The sequence below is a fragment of the Hippocampus zosterae genome, chromosome 4 (genome assembly GCF_025434085.1).
Source record: "Hippocampus zosterae strain Florida chromosome 4, ASM2543408v3, whole genome shotgun sequence".
In the NCBI taxonomy this organism is placed as follows: Eukaryota; Metazoa; Chordata; class Actinopteri; order Syngnathiformes; family Syngnathidae; genus Hippocampus; species Hippocampus zosterae.
In genome coordinates this window covers 1,087,361-1,108,980 of record NC_067454.1, presented here as the reverse complement: position 1 = coordinate 1,108,980, position 21,620 = coordinate 1,087,361, and the positions used below count along the sequence as shown (strand labels likewise).

Here is a 21,620-nt window from a genome sequence, read left to right as displayed (position 1 = left end):
GAGTTATATTCCTTTCGTTTCACCTTCGAAAGCAATGGCTGTAAGTCTGCTTGTGCTTAGAATTATTTAGAAATGTGTTTCGGAGATCGTTTTTCTTCAATTGTTGTCATTGAAACCCGCTAGCTCAGAGTACAGTACTGCTAACGACATAGCGATGATGATAAATGAATGCTAACAACATAGCGACGATGCTAGGTCGGTGCTAGCGAGCTAATTAGCATGCGAAAGAATCGCGAAAACGCCTTGTTTATCGTTGTTTGTCACACTTCGAGCTGCATTTATGTCTTTGTTTAGTACCAGATGATTTGTGTTGTATTTATGTACACGAGGTTAGTGTTTAAATCTGTTCATTTCAGTTTCACTCTACATTTCATTGAGCTGATGTCACAGTTGTTCACTGTATGTGTACACATTGAAGAGATATGTCAGATCGTTTTAAAGTGCTATTTTCTTTGTCCAATTGTAATGGTCAGACAGTTTAAAATTATGCTAAATGCAACGTTTATTTGTGCCTCAACAAAAACAACTGATGAAAAGTGGCTTTAACGAGCCTCGAACCTCTCTTTTGTGATGTAATACATTTTTCTACTTGTTTAAGTACAGTACTTTTGGATCTAGACAATGTAAAATGTAATGTAGACAAGAAAAAAATTCTATGTCCCTTCATTGCGTTCTATTGAATACAATTAAAGTTTTGCAAAAATGATGGTGGATTTTGGGTAGGACTGAGGCTTTACTTAATTTGGGTACTGTTATTATTAATTGCATTTCCAATTTTAATCAGATACATTTAACCAAATCACATGGAAATAATAGGAGTCCAACACAAACTCAGAACAAACACATTCAATAAAATACATTCCTCACAAAAAAATTGAATTCACATAACTTGTAAAGGTCTTTGAAAAACAAACAAAAAAAGCTATGATGGCCAGTCCCTCCCACCCCCTCCAGCCCGCCCTGACAGCACTTGGTAGCTCCTTCAGCCAGAGACTGTTACACCCGCGCTGCAAGAAGGAGAGATACCCACGCTCGTTCCTACCGACTGCTGTCAGGCTGATGAATAAAAAATAACAATCATAATAATAATAATAATTAAATGATGTGAAGGAAAATTGTAAATAGTACTGCGATTTATCCATTTAAGATAAGATATCCTTTATTCGTCCCACAATGGGGAAATTTACAGCCTCCAGCAGCAAGAATGTATGTAGAAAGAAGAAAGGAGAAAGAGAAAAAAAACCAAACATCTTTCAATTAAATACAATATGAACACAAATGGATAAAAATTATTATTTTGTGTTCATATTGCATTTAATTGAAAGATGTTTGTTGTTTTTTTCTCTTTCTTCTTTCTACATACATTCTTGCTGCTGGAGGCTGTAAATTTCCCCAGTGTGGGACGAATAAAGGATATCTTATCTTAAATAACTATTTCTCAAGGTGGCTCTTCAAAGAGCAGCAAGGGGATTTGTCATTTATAATTTTGGTCCAGTACCAAATTTCGACACTAGTTGAAGTAGAGAGCAAAAAGTGTGAAATTGTTGCAGTACCAAATTTTGACACGAGCTGCAGTAGAGAGCAAAAAGTGTGAAGTTGGTGCAGTACTGAATTTCGACAGAAGCTGCAGTAGAGAGCAAAAAGGGTGTGAATTCCCGGCGAAAAATTCTCAACATGGACCCATTCTGGGGACCTTTGGGGAAAAGCACAGGGTACCCGTTTTGGACACTTTGGAGTTGATTTAGAGGGTGTCAAAGTGAGGACCGGCCAAAATGTCCTCACTTCGTCAAAATGTCCTCACTCCGTTGGTTAAAAACTCACGCCGGTCCTCACAATGTAGTGAGTACAAGAACACACACACACACACACACACACACACACACACACGCGCACGCATGCAAGATGTGCTTTAATTGATGAAAGGGCATCCTAAAAGAGACGCACAGCAAGCTCACAAGTTTTCCTCTGTCAACATGGGGGCAGCACGTCACCCCCCCACACCCCCCTGAATGGCTTTTTGTCGACCTTGTCTCAACATTTCCCATCACGCCGCTCGGCTGCAGGCAGCGGCCATTTTAATTTATGAGCGGGAGCATCCGTCCCGTAATTGGACGAGTGACGCTCTGACCCGCGGCGCCCCCTAGAGACGTTCCCCGGGTGAGACGGAGCCAGACAATCGAGCCCTAATTGCTTCACGCTGGCTCCCCCTAAAAGTGTCTGGAGGACTTTGGAGTTGTTTGGGGGAAGGAGGGAGAAGGTCACGCTTTGCCCAAAGCGCCACGTTCACGCACGATATTCACGAGACGTGGCGCCAATGCTGAGCGAAAACTTTTTTTTCCTAGCTTACCTTGAACATGACACTGGTCAATGCATTTTTGGGGGGAGTAATTTTTGCACAAAAGCACACAAAAAAAAACAAAAACAATTTGGAATTTGACAGGAAAACAATGACGGTTGTGAACTGAGCTTCCTCAAGACTTAATTAATTGTCCTCCAGTAGTTGAAACCATATCAAATTTGTTGTGAATGATTTGAAAATTGTTATCTTTTATTTTTTGGTGCAGCTACTTCGTCTTGAACAAGCGCACGGGCTTTGTGATCATCAAGGAGAAGGCCCCGTCGGGCGACTATCGGTTCCTCGTGCGCGTTTCGGACGGCGTGTGGCCCGACGTCGTCTCCGCGGTTACGGTGCATGTACGAGAGCTGCCTGAGGACGCCGTGCACAACTTGGCGTCGCTCCGCCTTGCAGGTAAGACCCATGACCCATGCGAGAAATATCTGTCAATTACTTTTAAAAAAATGTTGAAGATACATTTTTTTAAAAACCTGGAAAAAATAGAATAGTTTGTATGATAGAAACAACAAAATACATACAAATAATTATCATGTCCATCCATCCATCCATCCATCATCTACCGCTTATCCGGGGCCGGGTCGCGGGGGCAACAGCTTTAGCAGGGAAGCCCAGACTTCCCTCTCCCTAGCCACTTCTTCCAGCTCTCCCCGGGGGATCCCGAGACGTTCCCAGGCCAGCTGGGTGACATAGTCTCTCCAGCGTGTCCTGGGTCTTCCTCGGGGTCTCCTCCCGGTGGGACATGCCCGGAACACCTCACCAGGGAGGCGTTCAGGAGGCATCCGAATCAGATGCCCAAGCCACCTCATCTGGCTCCTCTCGATATAGAGGATTATCATGTAATTATCATGTAATATACAAATTTGAAGATATAAAACTATTCCATGACTGTAGAAAGTTCAAAATTTGCACACCAATAAAGTGTATAAATATAGAAAACTATTAAAAATGTAAAAACATGCGATATAAAATATATACAGTACTGTATACATTTACAAATATTAAACTATATTAGGATTACAATTTGAATATATAAATGTTGAAATGTAAACCAAAACGTATCAATTCATCACAGTCTTATAGTCAAATACACGTGTGTGCGTGTGTGTGTGTGCGCGTGCACGTGTGTGTGTGTGTGTGTGTGTGTGTGTGTGTTTGTGTGTGTGTGTGTGTAGTACATATGTATCTCCTGTATTTATGGAGTATTTGTTGCAAGATTAACAAAAAACAAGTTGCACTAAATATTATGTGGCGGCCCGGTAGTCCAGTGGTTAACACGTCGGCTTCACAGTGCAGAGGTGCCGGGTTCGATTCCAGCTCCAGCCTCCCTGTGTGGAGTTTGCATGTTCTCCCCGGGCCTGCGTGGGTTTTCTCCGGGTGCTCCGGTTTCCTCCCACATTCCAAAAACATGCGTGGCAGGCTGATTGAACACTCTAAATTGTCCCTAGGTGTGAGTGTGGGCGTGAATGGTTGTTCGTCTCTGTGTGCCCTGTGATTGGCTGGCAACCGATTCAGGGTGTCCCCCGCCTACTGCCCGGAGACAGCTGGGATAGGCTCCAGCACCCCCCGCGACCCTAGTGAGGATCAAGCGGCTCGGAAGATGAATGAATGAATTAATATTATGTACCGGAGTAAATTGCACTGCTCAACTGACTGTAGCACGTCTGTCGTTCTTTAGTGTTAGTTGGTTGCATGCACATTAGCGGTAGTTTCAGTTCCTTTTCGGTCTTTTTAAAGCAATCATTTTCATGTTGTTTCATTTCCCGAAAATGTTTCATTTTACTTGATTGCGTTGGTTTCTTTAATAACCTTGATATCGATTGGATCCATGCTGTCAATGACTACACAAAACAAAATTTACATTAATGATAAATAATTTAAAAAAAAAGAAGAAGAAAAGCCAGTCCAGTTAGTTGATTAGCGTGTCCCGATTAGACACTTAGTGCTGAGCATTAAGAATGCTGATCATTTTTCATGTTGGCTCTCGGGCAAGACACACAGAGCCACACTTGCGTCGAGCGCACTTAGCCGCTGGAGGCGGCAGCTTCCTTCCGACCGTCTCCGCCACTTTACACTTGCCTGCGAGAAATAGGACACGGCTGAGGGGCTTTTACCATCTCTCAGATATTGAAATAGAACCTTCCGAAGAGAGATGGCCGCTTTGGAGGTGCAGGGAGGAAGGAAGAAGGAGTGTGCTGCTTCGTTTTTGCACATAAAAGGATTTGTCTTGCCAAAGCAAGAAGCGGGTGGATGAAGGTGTCGCGCAGCGGCCGCTGGAAACATTGCTCAGTTGGGCTGCAAAGGAAATGGAAATATTTGCATGACACCTTCTTCTGCCATGCCTGCTTTCACATACGTGACCCCCCACCCCCCAAAAAAATGTAAAGAAATGGTCATTTCATTTGATGTTTTTTTTTTCACGTATTCAAAGTACATCATGTAAAATGGACATGATTGCATTTATCACTTGGGATTTGAGATCAGCACAGCCTTTGAGTTGAAGATGAAGATGAGGGACCGATTCTCGGCTTGTCGAGGGGAGATCAATGCCGACGCACAAGTCGGACGGGTTCGGCATCTGACACCTAAAAGGACTTTTTGCTTATGTATGACACAAACAAGGGGGGTCTCCAGAGCCCCTATCCGGCCTATTGTTGCTGTCTCTCTCGTGCAACACGCCTGATTAAAATGATCAGCAAGCTTTGCGGAAGCCTGATAATGAGACTGATCATTTTAATCGTTTATGGAGGTGTCACAAAAGCAAAAAAAAATAAATTGTTTTCTCCGTGTTTTTTTTCACCCCCTAATGAACCCGACCCCTCTTTGACTGCTGATGACTGATAACGGTAAAAGCTCAAAACATTTTTTTCCCTCGTCTGAAAGAAGAAAGTCTTCTATTTCTCTTTGTCGGTTTGTTGCTGATACAGAACACAACATACCAAAAGATGAGTCGGATTGCTCTCCAGCCCGCAATATGGAGAACATTGCTTTGAAAATGGCCGACAGTGAACAAGTTGCCTGAATTTGCTCACCGAGTCACTGCATTAAAAAAAAAAAAAAACAGCAAGGCGACTGTACATCATCTGTGTCGTGAGAGGCGATAAAATTGGCTGGCGTGTTCTGTAAAACAAACACAAAAAAAATCCATAAGATCTCATATTTTGAGCCTCGGTTGACGGAATAAGAAAATCCGACTGTGAGATCATGTGAAGGTGAGCGTGCGTAAGCCTGGCCGAGCCGCCCAATAAGAAGTGCTCTCATCGATTGGCCGTCAGCGTGCTGGAGACTTCAGAGAAGATCCCAGTTGGAGCAGAGTGACTTGACTTTCCCAAATCCCATTCCCGGGGAACCAACGCAGAAAGCAATAACCGCGGCGCGACTTGAATCGCCGCTGTGAGATGAATGCAAAGCGCCTACATCGACGCACAACAGCCGCCGCCCGCCGCTGCCTCACTATCTTGAAAAAGGCGGAAAGTCCTTGAATGTCCACAAAAAGCTTCCCCGACGCAAGACCCCCGCTTGATGAAGAGCCCCTCTCGAGGGGTTCGACCTTTAAAAGGCAACACGGTCAAGTGAGAGATTGCCGAAATATTTCTCCCCCGCCTGGCGAGGCGAGCGAGGATCGATAACTGCCGGGAAATTGGGAAAATATCGTCTGCGCTCCTTTAATCGCTTCTGCTTTGACTCTGCCCTTCTCTCCGTCCTGAAGGATGAAGTTCTTTCAGCCGTAGCTTAGCTTGGGAAAATTCAGACCCCGGGAGTGACTTTCCTTTCTTGAATTTCGTATGGCATGTCTGTCAGGAGTATAGCCACAAAAAGAAGTCTCAAGTCCTGAAAAGCAACCACAAGTCCACCAATTTGGTTTGTAGCAAACATTTGGAGAAGCGTTTTTAGATATGGCCGAGAAATTTTACAGACGACCATTTTTGTTGTTGTTTTTTTTTTCTTCTTGGGAAAAACCATCACTCTCAGTTACCACCCTGAAATTTGGTAAAAATTCCGACCACAAATAGACCCACAAAAATCAGCCTCTGCGAGCTTTCACTTAACAAAATGGAATTTGGTCGCGATTTCTACCACGAACAGACATGCAAAAAGTCTCCAAAATCAACCTCTGAAAGCCTTAACTTAACAGCATGAAATTTGCTCACAATTTCTATCGTGAAAAGATGCGCAAAAAAGTTTCATTAAGCCATACCTGAAAATGAACGAGAATGATCACATTTTTGTTTTCATGCAACATGTTTCTAAAGGTATATCTCTGTGTCCTTTAATAGGCTGGTCCTAAAAATTTTACTGCCAACTTTTTGGAAAATTATGGACCCAATGAGAGTAGACCCACCAAAGACTCTCAAGAATCCGCATTCAAAAAGACCCTGGAGGTCAGCCATTTTAGTTTGAAACGGCTTGTTGAGGGTGTATTGCTAAGTGCCTTCCAAAGAATTCACCATGAAATTTCAACTGTCATGTTTTTTTTCTGTCCCGGAGCCTCGTTTCATTTTTCATCAAAGCATCTCAAGAAATGGCTTCTTGAGATACAAAAAGACACAGGACGTCAGACATTTTGGTTTGAAACGGCTATTGGAAGGTTCATGTCTAGTCATCTTTTAAACATTTGACCACAGTTTTTGCCTCCCAGAACAATGGTCCAAAATGGAAAAAAATCCCCAAAACCCACCAAAAAATGGAGTGGGGTGTTCAATGTCAAAAATCCATTTCGGTCGATTTAAAGCCATCGCCGATTAAAATTTGCTGTTGACCAGTGTAATTGTTTCGAAAAATTCGCCCCTGGAACCAGCTTCTCTTGGCAACCTCAGATTTTGTAGACACGTCCCTCGTGAATCGACCCATAAAAAAGTTTCAAAAAGCCTTACTTGGAAGTCGACGATTTTGGTTTCAAGCCGCCATTGATTTATCATTTCCAATGTAATCATTGAACTTGTTTTACCTTGAAAAATCAGCCATTGTAATCTCGTGGATATTTTGCAAACATCCTCGTGAAGATTTTGCACCACCGGCACCAGTATGGAGTCCATGGCTCTTCTTTCCCCTTGATTGGACTCTTCAATCAGTCTTGATGCTTTTTGTTGCCTTGGCGGTCCAATCGACTTGCGCAGCCGTTAACTTGCAGCGTTCTTGTTTCTCAGACTACTTTGAAACTCTTTCAAGGTATCTTTAAAAACCTCTGGAGCCTTCAAAAACCTCTTGAGAAAAAAGTCCTCTGCCGCAGATGCTATTTAAATTGCTTTTGTGTGTATGTGTGTGTGTGTGTGTGTGTGTGTGTGCGTGTGTGTGTGTGTGTGTGTGTGTGTGTGCCGGATAATGTATTCAGATGGAGTCAGACAGCCTGCAGGGAGGAGAGTGCAGCAGTGTGTTCGGATGTGCGCCAGGTGCAGAGGCTGTCATAGAATGTTACAAGTTACCGGGCTTTCCCCCGCAGCCCACTTTACTCCCGACCGTCTCCCTGTCGGCCCTCGTCCGTTCTCCTCCGCCCGGATGGATGGATGAGAGCTGACGTTTGCCTCCGACGTTCACTCGGCGCTCGTCTGACCTCCTTTTTTAAGATCCTGTCTGAATAGCTCTCGGTTTACATGGATGGAAGTGTGGAGAGATGGTGGACGACAGAGAGCCGGCAAGATATGCGGAAAGATGGATGGATGATGAAAGCGATTAGATGACAGATGAATGGATGATGGTTGGATTATCACATTAATTGATTGTTGGAGGGCCAGTGGGATTGATAAACGGATGGATGATGCGTTCGGTTGTCTGGATAGATGGACAAATGGACGGATGGGTTGGTGTGTATGTCGGGTGTCTGTGATGCGTGGATGGATGAATGAATCACAGGTGAATGAATGAATGGAAACATTTTTGAATGATGGATAGACGCTGGACGGACAAATACATGGATGGTCGGATGTTGACAAATGGGAGTGCCCCTCAAGTAACTGGCAACACAAACAAAACGTTTCCCCATCGTCTTCCAGCATCCATCCATCCATCCATCCATCCCTTAAAAGCTGCCATGGCCTTGTGACACATGGAACACAAATGTTGCTCATGTAAGTCTGACAGCTGCTTTTCTGGCTGCAGAAGCCAAAGCTGACCTCGGTCTTTATCTGTCATGTCATTCGATCGATATAAGATAAGATAAGATATCCTTTATTTGTCCCACACTGGGGAAATTTACAGCCTCCAGCAGCAAGAATGTGGGTAGAAAGAAGAAAAACAAACAACAAACACGGTTCATTCATTCATTCATTCATCTTCCGAGCCGCTTGATCCTCACTAGGGTCGCGGGGGGTGCTGGAGCCTATCCCAGCTGTCTCCGGGCAGATTAAGTGCAATATAAACATAAAATGGATAAATCGCAGTGAATTGTCTTTCACATCATTTAATTATTATTATTATTATTATTATTATTATATGATCCCGGTCTTGTTAAAACATGAACGAAAGGTTTTTAGATGTGAATAAAAGGAAAAGCGGCAAACCAGAAATTTTAAAAGGGTCCGATATTGACAGTCGTGACCTCTTGGCAGCTGCACACACACACACCTCTCGCTGCTCATGTCAATGACGAATGCACAAGCGAGTTGCCGCAGAGCTGAGTCCAGTCGGAATCAGCTCTTTTCTCACTGCACTTTTGCAATCAACATGCCGATTTTAGTTTGAATCGGCGTAAAAATCAAACTCTACCGACATTTTTTTTTAAAAAATCCTTAAAATGTTCCTTCGTGCCATGAGTCGTGTCCCAATACTTTTGTCCGCCTTGGGCATGTTTTTGTTTGTACTTTGACAAACGCAGCGGATGAAAAAAAAAAGACAGCCGGGACTGGCAGATGATGAATGGAGGATGAAACGCTCCCTTGAATTTTACACTCCACTTCTTCTCTCTGACTTGTTGAGGACTCTCAACGACGTGCGCGCTCACGCACGCACGCACGCCGCTAAAGCTTGCCGCATCCCTCCCAGCTGAGGAAGTGTCTTTGATGCGTGCCTTTTCTCTGATATCCTTGTTTTTCTCTCAGTGGGGGGAGAGAGGGGGGGACGTCCTTTATGCTGATGTATTGTTCCATTCCGTTCATTTCTTTCATAAATAAAACAGCGGGCGTGTCATGTTTGTGTACAGACGCGCTCACTTAAGACAATTTCAACACACACGTTGATGAAAGCCTCCCCGTTGTAGCCCGTCAATCAGTCCGAGACAACAAGTAATGGCGCGGCGTGTCGATTAGCTGTCATGATGGGCTACCGATCAAATCAGGCCTCCCTGCCGTTGTTTTTCTTTCAAATGTAGTCTCGAGCCTCAGTGGCTCTCGGTTCTCTTTTAAAGAAGCGCGTTCGGTGATTGTGCTTCCTTTCGAAGCGTTTGCTGGCCCTCGGCGTGCTTGACCAAAACCAAAAACAACAATTCAAGTCAAGTCAAGTCAAGTCAAGAGTATTTCTGGAGCACTTTCAAACAGCCATCGTTGCATACAAAGTGCTGTACATGGAGCGCTTTAACATGCACAATAAACAGTAAGACAAATCGGTAATAAAGGCGGTAGAAAGCACCAGACAGTAAAATCAAGAACAAGTCAAGTCAAGAGTATTTGTGGAGCACTTTCAAACAGCCATCGCTGCATACAAAGTGCTGTACATGGAGCGATTTAACATGCACAATAAACAGTAAGACAAATCGGTAATAAAGGCGGTAGAAAGCACCAGACAGTAAAATCAAGAACAAGTCAAGTCAAGTCAAGAGTATTTCTGGAGCACTTTCAAACAGCCATCGCTGCATACAAAGTGCTGTACATGGAGCGATTTAACATGCACAATAAAAACAGTAAGACAAATCGGTAATAAAAGGCGGTAGAAAGCACCAGACAGTAAAATCAAGAACAAGTCAAGTCAAGAGTATTTGTGGAGCACTTTCAAACAGCCATCGCTGCATACAAAGTGCTGTACATGGAGCGATTTAACATGCACAGTAAAAACAGTAAGACAAATCGGTAATAAAAGGCGGTAGAAAGCACCAGACAGTAAAATCAAGAACAAATCTAAGTCAAGTCAAGAGTATTTCTGGAGCACTTTCAGCCATCGCTGCATACAAAGTGCTGTACATGGAGCGATTTAACATGCACGATAAACAGTAAGAGAAATCGGTAATAAAGGCGGTAGAAAGCACCAGACAGTAAAATCAAGAACAAATCTAAGTCATGCTGAGTCGAACGCCAAAGAAAACAAGTGAGTTTTGATATGTGCCTTTATAAGTGGAACATCTTCACACGTGACTTTTGAAACCCTAAAATTCAACCTTGAGCCTGATTTAAAAGTGGAACACTGGCGTGAAATTAAGATGAAGATTAAGATATCCTTTATTTAAATCTCAAGCGTGGCTCACTTTTACACGGTCTTCAAACCATAACATTTGTCCTAAAACCAGACTTTGAAATCGTAACCCGACTGGAACGAAGAGCCCGATTTTTAAAACCGTAAAACTGGTTTTCATACCTTAAGCTAGCCTTCAAACCCTAATTTGAATTCCTTTCCCCGGCTCGAAACCTAAACAGGCTCGAAATAACATTCCTGAAACTGTAACACCGGATTGAAATCTCAAGTCTATCTTGAAAGGCTACTTTGAAGCCCGTCTTGAAAAACGTCAGCCTCGTGTCAACCCTAAGAATGACTCAGAACCCCCTTTTAGGTCTGGACTCGGAATTTGGGTTTCAAGCCAGCGTTCGGGCTTCAAGTTGCCATTTGAAGCCGGTGCTGCGCTTTCCAAGTGGAGAATGTCCTTCGGTCATTCAAAAGTAGGGACTCAAGAGAACTGAAGATTTGAAACCAGTGTGACATCGATTTCGGAAGTGCTTCAAAAAAGGCTTATGAATTCGGGTTCCGAGTCACTCTTAGGGTTTGAATGCGTTTGAATCTACTTTGAATGACCGAAGGACCTTCTCCACTTGGAAAGAACAGCACCGGCTTCAAATGGCAACTTGAAGCCCGAACGCTAGCTCAAAACCCAAATTCCGAGTCCAGACCTAAAAGGCCAACCGAGGAAACGTAAGTAAGCCGCGGCGGCGATTTCCAAGCCTCTTCCGGAGGCCGACTTGGCCATTTCCCAGCGCCGACTTCAAACCCCAATTTCAAACCGTAACGACGCCTCGCGGCGGTGAATAAAACATGAGCTGACTGCTCTCCGCGCTCGCGATTGGAAATGAAGCTGCTAAATTGTCCAGAGCGTAATTACCTTTAACTGGAACATTTGCATATTCTCACAAACGCACGCACACACAACCATTCCAAACAACAAGAAGCCTTTTTTCGGTCGTTCATCCCGACCGACATCTTTGGTCGTATTAAATGGAAATGTTTTCCGAAATCACTTTACATTAACAGCGGTGCACTCGGTGTTCTGGCAAGAGAGCGATCGCGGCCCTTTTTGCTCTTTTTTCATTTTAGTTGACAGAGTCAAGACACCTTTTCAAGAAGGAAAGGGAAAATATCGTGAGACCAAAATGAAGTTCCATTCAAATATAGACATATTTGAATGGAACTTCATTTTGACCTCGTCCAAATGAGAAAATCGTATTTAATTGCACCCTTTCGGAAAAAGATTTGAGCCATAGATTACAATATATCCATTTTCCAAACCGCTTTATGCTCACTAGGGGTCTCGGGGGGGTTGCTGGAGCCTATCCCAGCCGTCTTGGGGCAGTAGGTGGGGGACACCCTGAACCGGTAGCCAGCCAATCACCCTGATGAATATGTCGAAATGCATTATTATTTTTTTTTTAATTTAAAAATAAAGACAAGTGAAATCGCTTTTGAGAATATCACCCTTTTCCGTAAGAGGCGCAAAATTCTTTCTTTGTAGAATCTTTCAAAATTTTTAACTCTACTTAAAATATGACTTTTATCGCACTTACTCAGAAAAAAAATGGTGTGATGAATTTACATTTTGTCACTCGTTTATTAAAGTGGACTTAAAGGATTTACTGATTGCAACCACTTGTCATAATTAAATGGAGCATTTTTTTAAACATGTATGTTTTTTTTGGTCCTTTGTTCCTCCTTGAAAATCAGGCCTTTATAACTTCACGACTTTTTTAACGTGATTTTTGTTGTTGTCAGACATGACGGCCAAGGAATTCATGGAGCCGAGGGGCAAGCAGCGCAGCCGATACGAGCTGCTGTCCGACTTCCTGTCCGAGATGTTGTCGGTGTCGCCGTCCGACGTCAACGTCTTCGGCCTGAGCGACGTCCCCGGCCGCATGCTGGACGTGCGCTTTGCCGTGCGCGCCGGCGCCACCTTCTTGCGGCCCGAGAAGATGCACGGATACCTGGCGGCGCACAAACAGAAGGTCGGTTGGCTGGGACTTGAATTGAAGAAAAAAAAAATCTGAGAATAGTTTTAGATCGTGCAAACTGCAAAGCTAGCACCGCATTAGTCAGGTTCTGAACCGAACCCAATGTTGTTTTGGATTCCAGAAATGCAGGCTCAAAGTGCGAGAACATAAATATTTCTTACAGAAACGTACAAACTGAAATCGCTGGTCACAAGGAGCCAGGGAAATAAAAAACAATGCATAAAACAAGGAGCGCTTGCAAAGGCAAAATATAAGAGAACACTGAGAATACGCAAAGAAAAGATCCGAAGCCCAATAACGCGAAACCAAAGATCGAGATCGATACAAAGGATTAATGAAAATACTTGGAAGGTCATTCATTCATTCATCTTCCAAGCCGCTTGATCCTGACTAGGGTCGCGGGGGGTGCTGGAGCCCATCCCAGCCGTCTCCGGGCAGTAGGCGGGGGACACCCTGAATCGGTTGCCAGCCAATCGCAGGGCACACAGAAACGAACGACCATTCGCACTCACACTCACACCTAGGGACAATTTAGAGTGTTCAATCAGCCTGCCATGCATATTTTTGGAATGTGGGAGGAAACCGGAGCACCCGGAGAAAACCCACGCAGGCCCGGGGAGAACATGAAAACTCCACACAGGGAGGCCGGAGCTGGAATCGAACCCAGTACCTCTGCACTGTGGCCTGCCACTCATATTTTTGGAATGTGGGAGGAAACCGGAGCACCCGGGGAAAACCCACGCAGGCCCGGGGAGAACATGCAAACTCCACACAGGAGCTGGAATCGAACCCGGTACCTCTGCACTGTGAAGCCGACGTGCCAACCACTGGACTACCGTGCCGCCCTTACTTGGAAGGTTCTATGTCAAAAGAAAAAGAAAGCGATGGAGAGGTCTCGAATACAACACTTGAAGCACAAACAGCGAGCGGGGTCAATAATCCGACAAGAGACGCGGCAACCTGGCAGTCCTTTAATACAGGGAAACGCCCTTCAAGCCAGCTGGGGCTGAAAACGGAACAAACAGCACAAACGCGACAGCCTTCAGATCACCGTTAGCCCTTCACCCGTACTGTCACACCGACATGAAGCCTTCACCCAGACTTAAAACCCGACTCGGAAACTGAAACTCTGACTTGAAACCCTACTTTGCGACTGAAGCACTGGTTCGAAAACCTAAAACTGGGTTTCAAACCGTGCTATGAAATCCTGAAAGGAAACCGTGAACCGTCATTCATGGTTTCCGTCAATGGTTTCAATACCTAAAAATGTCTTCACACGCAGGAAACCCATAGACTCCGCCCCTTTCTGCTTCCTTGCAGCTTCAGTCCTTCCTCCAGGTGCGGGTCTACCAAGTGCGCGTGGACGAGTGCCCGCAGTCGGCGTGCGGCGGGACCGGCGGCTGCGCCGGTGCGGCGGCGGACGTCCGGGACGCGCCCGCGGTGGTGGACTGCGGCCCCGTGACTTTGGTGTCGGTCACGGTGGAGGCGGCCGCCGTCTGCGCCTGTCCCGGCCGCCAGCAGGTGCATCAGCCCTGCGACGCTTACCCCAGGAACCCGTGCTTCAACGGGGGCGTGTGCGTGGACACCCAGCATGGCTACAGGTCAGTTGTGGATTCTTTCAAATCGCCATTTACTGCTATCGGGTGAGGCGACGATTGTCAGAAAAATCTGGCGAGGGCGGTCATCGGGCGAAGCGGACGTTGCGCGCTTGGATCGCCTCGGTTCTTATAGCGTTCATTGACCGAGCCTGAAATGAGTTGACTTGGAATCTTTTTATTTCAATCCTGCACGGCGGTGCCAAAGAAGTGCAATCACACTCGTCACTGTGTACGCCACACACGATTGGTGTCCATGTGACTTCAAGCATGTCGTCAACTTTATTTTAGTTGATTTTTTAAAATTTTCTTTGTGGATTATTTGTAATTGTCGTGGTTGTTTTTTACACTATTGCGTGAGGTGGCTTTTAATCGAGGCGCAAAACCAATTATTGTTACGATGCACATTACGCGTGACAGTGTTCAGAAACATACTGTATATTATATTTATTATTTTTTTTTTATCTTTTCATCAGTTGATAATTTCTAACAAGTGAGTTCATTTCTATTCAACAAGTCAAGTCAAGAGTATTTCTGGAGCACTTTCAAACAGCCATCGCTGCATACAAAGTGCTGTACATGGAGCGATTTAACATACACAATAAACAGTAAGACGAATCGGTAATAAAGGCGGTAGAAAGCACCAGACAGTAAAATCAAGAACAAGTCAAGTCAAGTCAAGAGTATTTCTGGAGCACTTTCAAACGGCCATCGCTGCATACAAAGTGCTGTACATGGAGCGATTTAACATACACAATAAACAGTAAGACGAATCGGTAATAAAGGCGGTAGAAAGCACCCAACAGTAAAATCAAGAACAAATTGTTCAAGGATGAGTAACTGGCAAAAAGAGACATTTTGCGCATCCTGTGCAATATGTCCTTAACGTGCATCGGAGTATGTTTATTTTGCACTCATTGGAATATTTCTTGTCTTCAGTTTTTTGACCCCCCCCCCACACCCACACACACACACACAGCAAGCTCTGAGCTTATGAAACAGCACTTTACTCGTATTGTCATCCTTGCTTGATGCATTAGTGAGTCACAAATGTCAGTGTAATTACAATCCCAAAAAAAGCATCCCCTGTGGTTAGCCCTCGCCACCGCGCCTTTTTGTCGCAGAAATTTGCTCGCCTCGTACGCCGCCGGCATATCAATAATTCATAAGACGTCATCAAGTCCCGAACGGTGGCCACATTTGTCTGGAATTAGACCGGCCCTCTCCCCCCCCCCGGCTTATTATTTATTGAATGCAAAAGTAAAAACAGCAGCGACTCGAAGGCCACGGCGAGCATGTCAACATGTGATGGGAGGGGGCCGAGAGTCCATCAAAACAAGCGGGGAGGCCCCATCAGACCGGGTTGTGACACTTGGTGAAGCAGCACGCGGCTCTCAGCCGAGCAGCTCATGTCGGAACACCCCTGCTTCAAGCAAACGCTGTGTTGCCATGGAAACACAGGATTGTTTTTAATTACAAAGGATCGTGCCACGAAGTATGTAAGATGATTGGGCGTTGAATCATTTTTTTGTTGTTGTTGTTGTTATCAAGGCATCGTTAATTCGATGGAAGTCGCGTCACTCGATTCATCGATGACGTCGTTGAACTTTTTTCAGCACAGTGCGGTGGTCCCAACCATTGTCGTGATGTTGGTGCGTGTTGCACCGTAGCGCTCAACTCCCTAGAATTTCTTTTTACGCCCCCCCACGCACCCCAAAAAATCTTTAGAAAACACTGTCAAAAAAACAGGAGAAACCCTAACCCGAAAAAAAAAATGATTATGCTATATTTTTGTTGTTGTTTTTAACCCCTACAAAGATCGATCTATTTTTTTGTTCTTCAAATAATAGCAATATTACGAAGGAAACTCAATGTGCTCAAATAAAATCCCGCCAAAAACAAAGCGGGATCGTTGCCATTCAATTTCTACACACTTTAGCGCCCCCTGCTGACTCTGGCATCAGCCCATCGAATTCCGATGAGCCACCTGCGTCGCAATCATTTCTTTTGTGTACATTACCTGCTTGATGAGATGCCAACACCCGCAAGAGACCAGCTCCCAAAAAGCGCTTTTCTCTGTCTCTGCGGGGGGGCGGAGGATTAAAAACACGTATCGGCAACAATTGGATATTTATTTGCATTTAGGACTCCCCGATGGTAATTTAGTGCACAGCCCCCCTGCCTGGTATTGAATGGCATCCCTGCTTCCGCAGGATTCCCCCGCCGCCGTAATGCTCCCGCCTGACGCTGCAGGTGATCCGCTGCTAATTGTTCGCCATCATCGCAGGCGGCTTGCGAGGTTGAGAAAGATTGTCGGCAAACTCCGGGTGACCTATATTTACGACTGGGTTCCATGAAATTCTTGTCACATATTTTCTTTGTTTTCTTGTGTCACTTTGATGCTGTTTTATTATAAAAAATATGGTTTTCCCGCTTTCCCGTTTGATGGCCACGTAACTTCCAACCATTGAGATCGAAACACGATCAATTCATTTTTCCTGTGAGTGCCAAACAACTTTTGCCTTCGCCAGTTCGAAACAAAACGTGTGGCAATCGTAGAGGTTTCCAAATGTAAGCATTTATTGCCGCACGTAAGCAAATACAGTCATAGCTCGGGTTTCGACCATAATCCGTTGCAGAAGGCTGTTCAAAAAGCCATTTGTTCGAAATCTGAAACGATTTGATTAGGGGCTAATACACGATGCAGAAATAACATCAAAAATGTCAGATTTGCATAAATCACAACAACAACAACAACAGGATTTCTCGAGCACTTTCAAACAGCCATCGCTGCATACAAAGTGCTGTACATGGAGCGATTTAACATGCACAATAAACAGTAAGACAAATCGGTAATAAAGGCGGTAGAAAGCACCAGACAGTAAAATCAAGAACAAGTCAAGTCAAGTCAAGAGTATTTCTGGAGCACTTTCAAACAGCCATCGCTGCATACAAAGTGCTGTACATGGAGCGATTTAACATGCACAATGAACAGTAAGACGAATCGGTAATAAAGGCGGTAGAAAGCACCAGACAGTAAAATCAAGAACAAGTCAAGTCAAGAGTATTTGTGGAGCACTTTCAAACAGCCATGGCTGCATACAAAGTGCTGTACATGGAGCGATTTAACATACACAATAAACAGTAAGACAAATCGGTAATTAAGGCGGTAGAAAGCACCAAGCAGTAAAATCAAGAACAAACACGTCTGCTCACAATGAACGCTACACGAGCAAGCGTCACTTCCTTGTGTAAGGAAGCCAAGAGGAGTCGAGTGGCGTCTTCGGTTTTCCTCAGTTTGGTCGAAAACCGGTTTTCAGTCGTAATCCAAGATCTTTTTGCGACGTCCAAGGCGTGAAAATCTCAAATTTCCTGGTCGAAAACCAATTTGGTTGAGAACGGAGACGTTCGAAAACCGAGGTCTGACTGTATGAACACTTTCTGGGATCTCGGCCAGAATTATTGATTGGTTGATTGATTGATTTATGTGTGTGTGTGGGGGGGGGGGGGCTTCAGATAGGGCAGAGACTGCAAAAGGGTGGAATAAAATGTTACTTTCTATGCATGTCCAAGCACATAGCTCCTCCTCTGGCATGATGCCTTCACTGGCTCCATTTGAGAGTTCTTTCTGGAAGATTCCATGATTTGTTTTCCAATCTTGACATGGCCTGGCCCCACCTTAGCTCTCGGAGCTCCTGAGGTCTGCGGACCAGACACCGTGAGACGTGGCGAAAACTAAGCGGAGGCTCCGAGGGGAGCCCCCTTGCTGGCCATCTCGAAAACCGCTCCTTTTTAGTCTTTGGCTTTGGACTCAGCATGAGACTCGAGTTTTAAGTGGAGCGTTTTGGTGCTCTTTACTGACTTTATTTATTAATTAAAAACAAAATTTTAGCTGGAAGAATTCTTTTTGCTCCTTGTATGTTGTTGTTGTTTTTTTTTTTTGTATACAGCGACGGTTGTTTTCAAGCGGTCTCGAAGTACACTTGAGTTGCGTTGAGCTCGCTTCCGATTCCATGCATTCCAACTTCCAACTATTTCACTTCCAAGACATGTGAACATTCAAGACATCTGAACATTTTTTTGGGGGGGGGAGAGAATTCCAATAATTGCGCCCTTTTCCGACCTCTGCATTCTCCCCACTAAAATGAGCAAATGAAAGCAAATTCCCATTCACGATAGTTTTTTTTCTCTTCTCAGTTGAGTCTTTTGCTGGATGTTAGCATTTGAGCCATCGTCATTGCAATGACCACTCCGGAGGGCTTTCTTTTCCCTCCACTTCTCAGACACAACACGGAACGTTAATAATCGAAATCAACCGGCATCGCAGCACAGATTGTGTTCCATGTTGGCGGTTTTGCTCGATTTGTTTTTGACTTCTCTTGAAATTGGACGCCCCGGGCGCCTCCACAACTGTTGCATCACATTTGGATACTTCTATAGCCAAGCCTTACGCGCACAACTAATGAGCTGCTTTATCCGTCACAAGACGACGCAAATACTCGGCGGCGGCAAATCTTCAAAATAAACATTTTATCTTCTCCTCGCTTTTCTCTCTTTTTTTTTTTTTTTCATCCCCAAGACGACAACTTGGAAGTGAATTGTTAATCACGGGCTCGCCGCTGGACGTCAACTACGTACGCGAGTTGGAGAGCTCCTTATTTCATCGCGGCGCTTGAGAAGCGTGCGCAGAAGAGTTGGCATCTTCTGTCGGCTTTAATTGGTTTCAAAGAGGCCTTCGCGTGTTCCACGAGGCACGCGTGGAGGCGTGCGCCACCGCGTCGCTATAGCGCTAAATGTGTCCTCTTGTCTTCGTCCTGAGGACTCTGCTTTGAGTTCTTGCCGCAAAGGTGGCAAAAGTGCAAAAGGCCGAGCCGGATACAAATGAAACCGCCCCCCCCATCCCCCCCCCCCCAAAAAAAATAATTCCAAAACAAAAGACCAAATCAAAAGTTAATCGTTTCTTCTTTGGCCCACACCTCAGACCGATATTTCAAGAATAGCAGTTGGCATGACGGCCAGGCAGGAATTAAAGAAAAAAAAACATCAAAAACAAAAAACAACAACAACAATCCAATCCAAATCTGTTTTCTTGCCATAATTCCCATTGAAAGTTTCCAACCTTGAATATTCCCGGATATTTTGCAAGCCAACTTATGAGCGCCGCTCGTGTAAAACCAGACGCCAAATTTTGACTCGGCTACCGAGCGACCAATCAAACGGCAATTGGAAATGCTGGAACGGACGCCCGAGGCCACCCAGACACAATTCGAAATGAGGCTGCCAGCAACGCGCCGTGCTAAATGAGGAGATTTGACGTCAAAAATGCTCTCGAGGAGGCGATGGATGTCGTGATGGATATCCGCGTCACCAGAAGTTGTTAGCCGTCACCGGTCTGCAATTGTGGCTTGCGATCAGAGCTGTTGCGATTTTATAAAATGTATTTATTTATATAAATATTATTTATTAAAGTTATTATTATTCTCGTTCCAAGTTTTTTTTAATGTACAATTCACCGATGGCTCAGGCTAATCATGGCGCCGGGAGAGACATTTTACCGGTGTCAAATTCAAGGCTCGGGGGCCAGATCTGGACCGCTGCCAAATTTTATATGGCCCGCCAAACAAACATTTTTTGCGCCGGCTTTGCGCTTCTTGCTAAAATACCAAAATTGTCCCGATGAGTTTGACCACCCTGCTGAGTACACGTACGCTAGTTTGTACACTCAACACGCCGCTTCACCAACTCACCAATTCTTGTGTCTCGATGGCGGGAGGTTGGTTGCTTGGAAAGTGGCTCTTCGGTCCAAAAAAGGTTGAGCACCCCTGTGCTACACTGAAGGCACACAAATGTTAACTTGAGACTTGCCTGCATACTGTAAGGAAACAAACAAAAAAAATATCTCTGGCATCCGCAGTATGCTGCAAAAAAAACGTTTGGTCTAAAAATCAAACGGCGGCGGATGAACTCTTGCGGCTGTTTTGCCCTCCACACACCAGCAAGAAAAAGGCAACCAGAAAAGGGAGAAAATGAACCATCATCACGTCGCTTGCTCCAGTAAACCATTCCAGCTGTGCCTGTATGCCGAGTGTAATTACATTTCTCTTTTAATTAAACTTCATCCATATTTGCAGAACACACATTAAAAAAAAAAAAAAAAGACATTTGAGAAAATGAGGCCAACAATGTTGGGCCCTCGACGAGCAAATTGCGTGCAAAAGATCTTCAGGGGGTTTTGGTTCAGTTGAGTTTAGTTGAGCGCAGGGAGCTGGAGAACATTTGCGGCAATTAGTGTGAAACAAAAGCTTCATTTTCTGTTTGTTTGGCTGCGGCTGGAATTGAAGAGTTGGCGCGGGAACCCAAATGAAGCGTGAACAACATCAACACGGCATTTCTTTCTTAATGGCTGCATTGCAGTCTTTTAATTCATTCAAATTGACATCTCGTAATAAAAACGCAGGCCACAAAATGAGATGTGGCATCCCATCATGTGGGAGGCGTAAAAGTGCTTCCAAAAAGTCTGCACACCTCTGAGCAAATGAAAGATTTTTGTGGTGTCAGGAAATCACACAACCAGTCATCATTACAGAACTTTCTCCGCCACTCCTGTGACTTATGACCTGTACAAGTCAATTGAACAAATAAAAAAAAAAAGTGTAGTTGCACAAGTGTGCACCCCCCTCATCACTGGGGCAAATTAAGGTTGCCTGTTATTTTTTTTGCCTTCTGGTTTTGTCACAAGTGAATTTTTTTTAGAACTGTGCCTAATTCCCTCCATCTTGACAAAGGCCCCGGTTCAACAAAAGAAGCCAGAGAGGAAGTTCAGTTGTTCTAGTAGGCTTTTTCGGGCCAGTTCTTTTTTAAAAATGTATCCTCGAATCCTGACGGGTTTTTTTGCTCATACGGTACTGATCGCTATTAGCAACTGTTGTACATTTACCTTCACTTGTTTTCATTGTCTTTTTTCAACTCAAATGATCAAAATTTCGCACATTTCACAGTTTTTGGTTATTAGTGTTATTTTTTACATTTATGCTGATTCAGTGACTAAAATAAGTACGCTCACCAATGTTTTGATTTTCATCAATTGTCATTCATTTTTGATGATTATCGCTCATTTTTAGCATTTTGTTAAAATTCATTTGGGTGAGCGCCGCTACTTTTGATTTTTTTGTTTTGCACTTACCGGTACATTGACAATTTCCATTTGTCGTCACAGATTTTTATGACAAATCTCCATAGCTTACTCAACATTATCGATGTGCAATATAGTCGACTTGAATAGGCATGCACGCGCAAACGAGCGAGTCATCGAACATA

At 44.4% G+C, this 21,620-nt stretch overlaps 2 protein-coding genes across 2 annotated transcripts in view; both read left to right on the top strand.

The window, feature by feature from the left end:
• Positions 1-4,949, top strand: part of LOC127599097 (major histocompatibility complex class I-related gene protein-like) — a 157,543-nt gene extending 152,594 nt beyond the window's left edge. Inside the window, exon 5 of the mRNA XM_052062782.1 lies at positions 4,243-4,949. Within this exon, the coding sequence (XP_051918742.1) occupies positions 4,243-4,274 (32 nt within the window). The 3' untranslated portion in view covers positions 4,275-4,949. The remainder of the gene's footprint in view (positions 1-4,242) is intronic.
• The window catches only part of si:ch211-186j3.6 (neural-cadherin), a 197,455-nt gene that overhangs the window by 134,264 nt on the left and 41,571 nt on the right, over positions 1-21,620 (top strand). Inside the window, exons 25-27 of the mRNA XM_052062613.1 lie at positions 2,565-2,749; positions 12,473-12,702; positions 14,029-14,309. Coding sequence (XP_051918573.1) covers positions 2,565-2,749; positions 12,473-12,702; positions 14,029-14,309 — 696 coding nt within the window. The remainder of the gene's footprint in view (positions 1-2,564; positions 2,750-12,472; positions 12,703-14,028; positions 14,310-21,620) is intronic.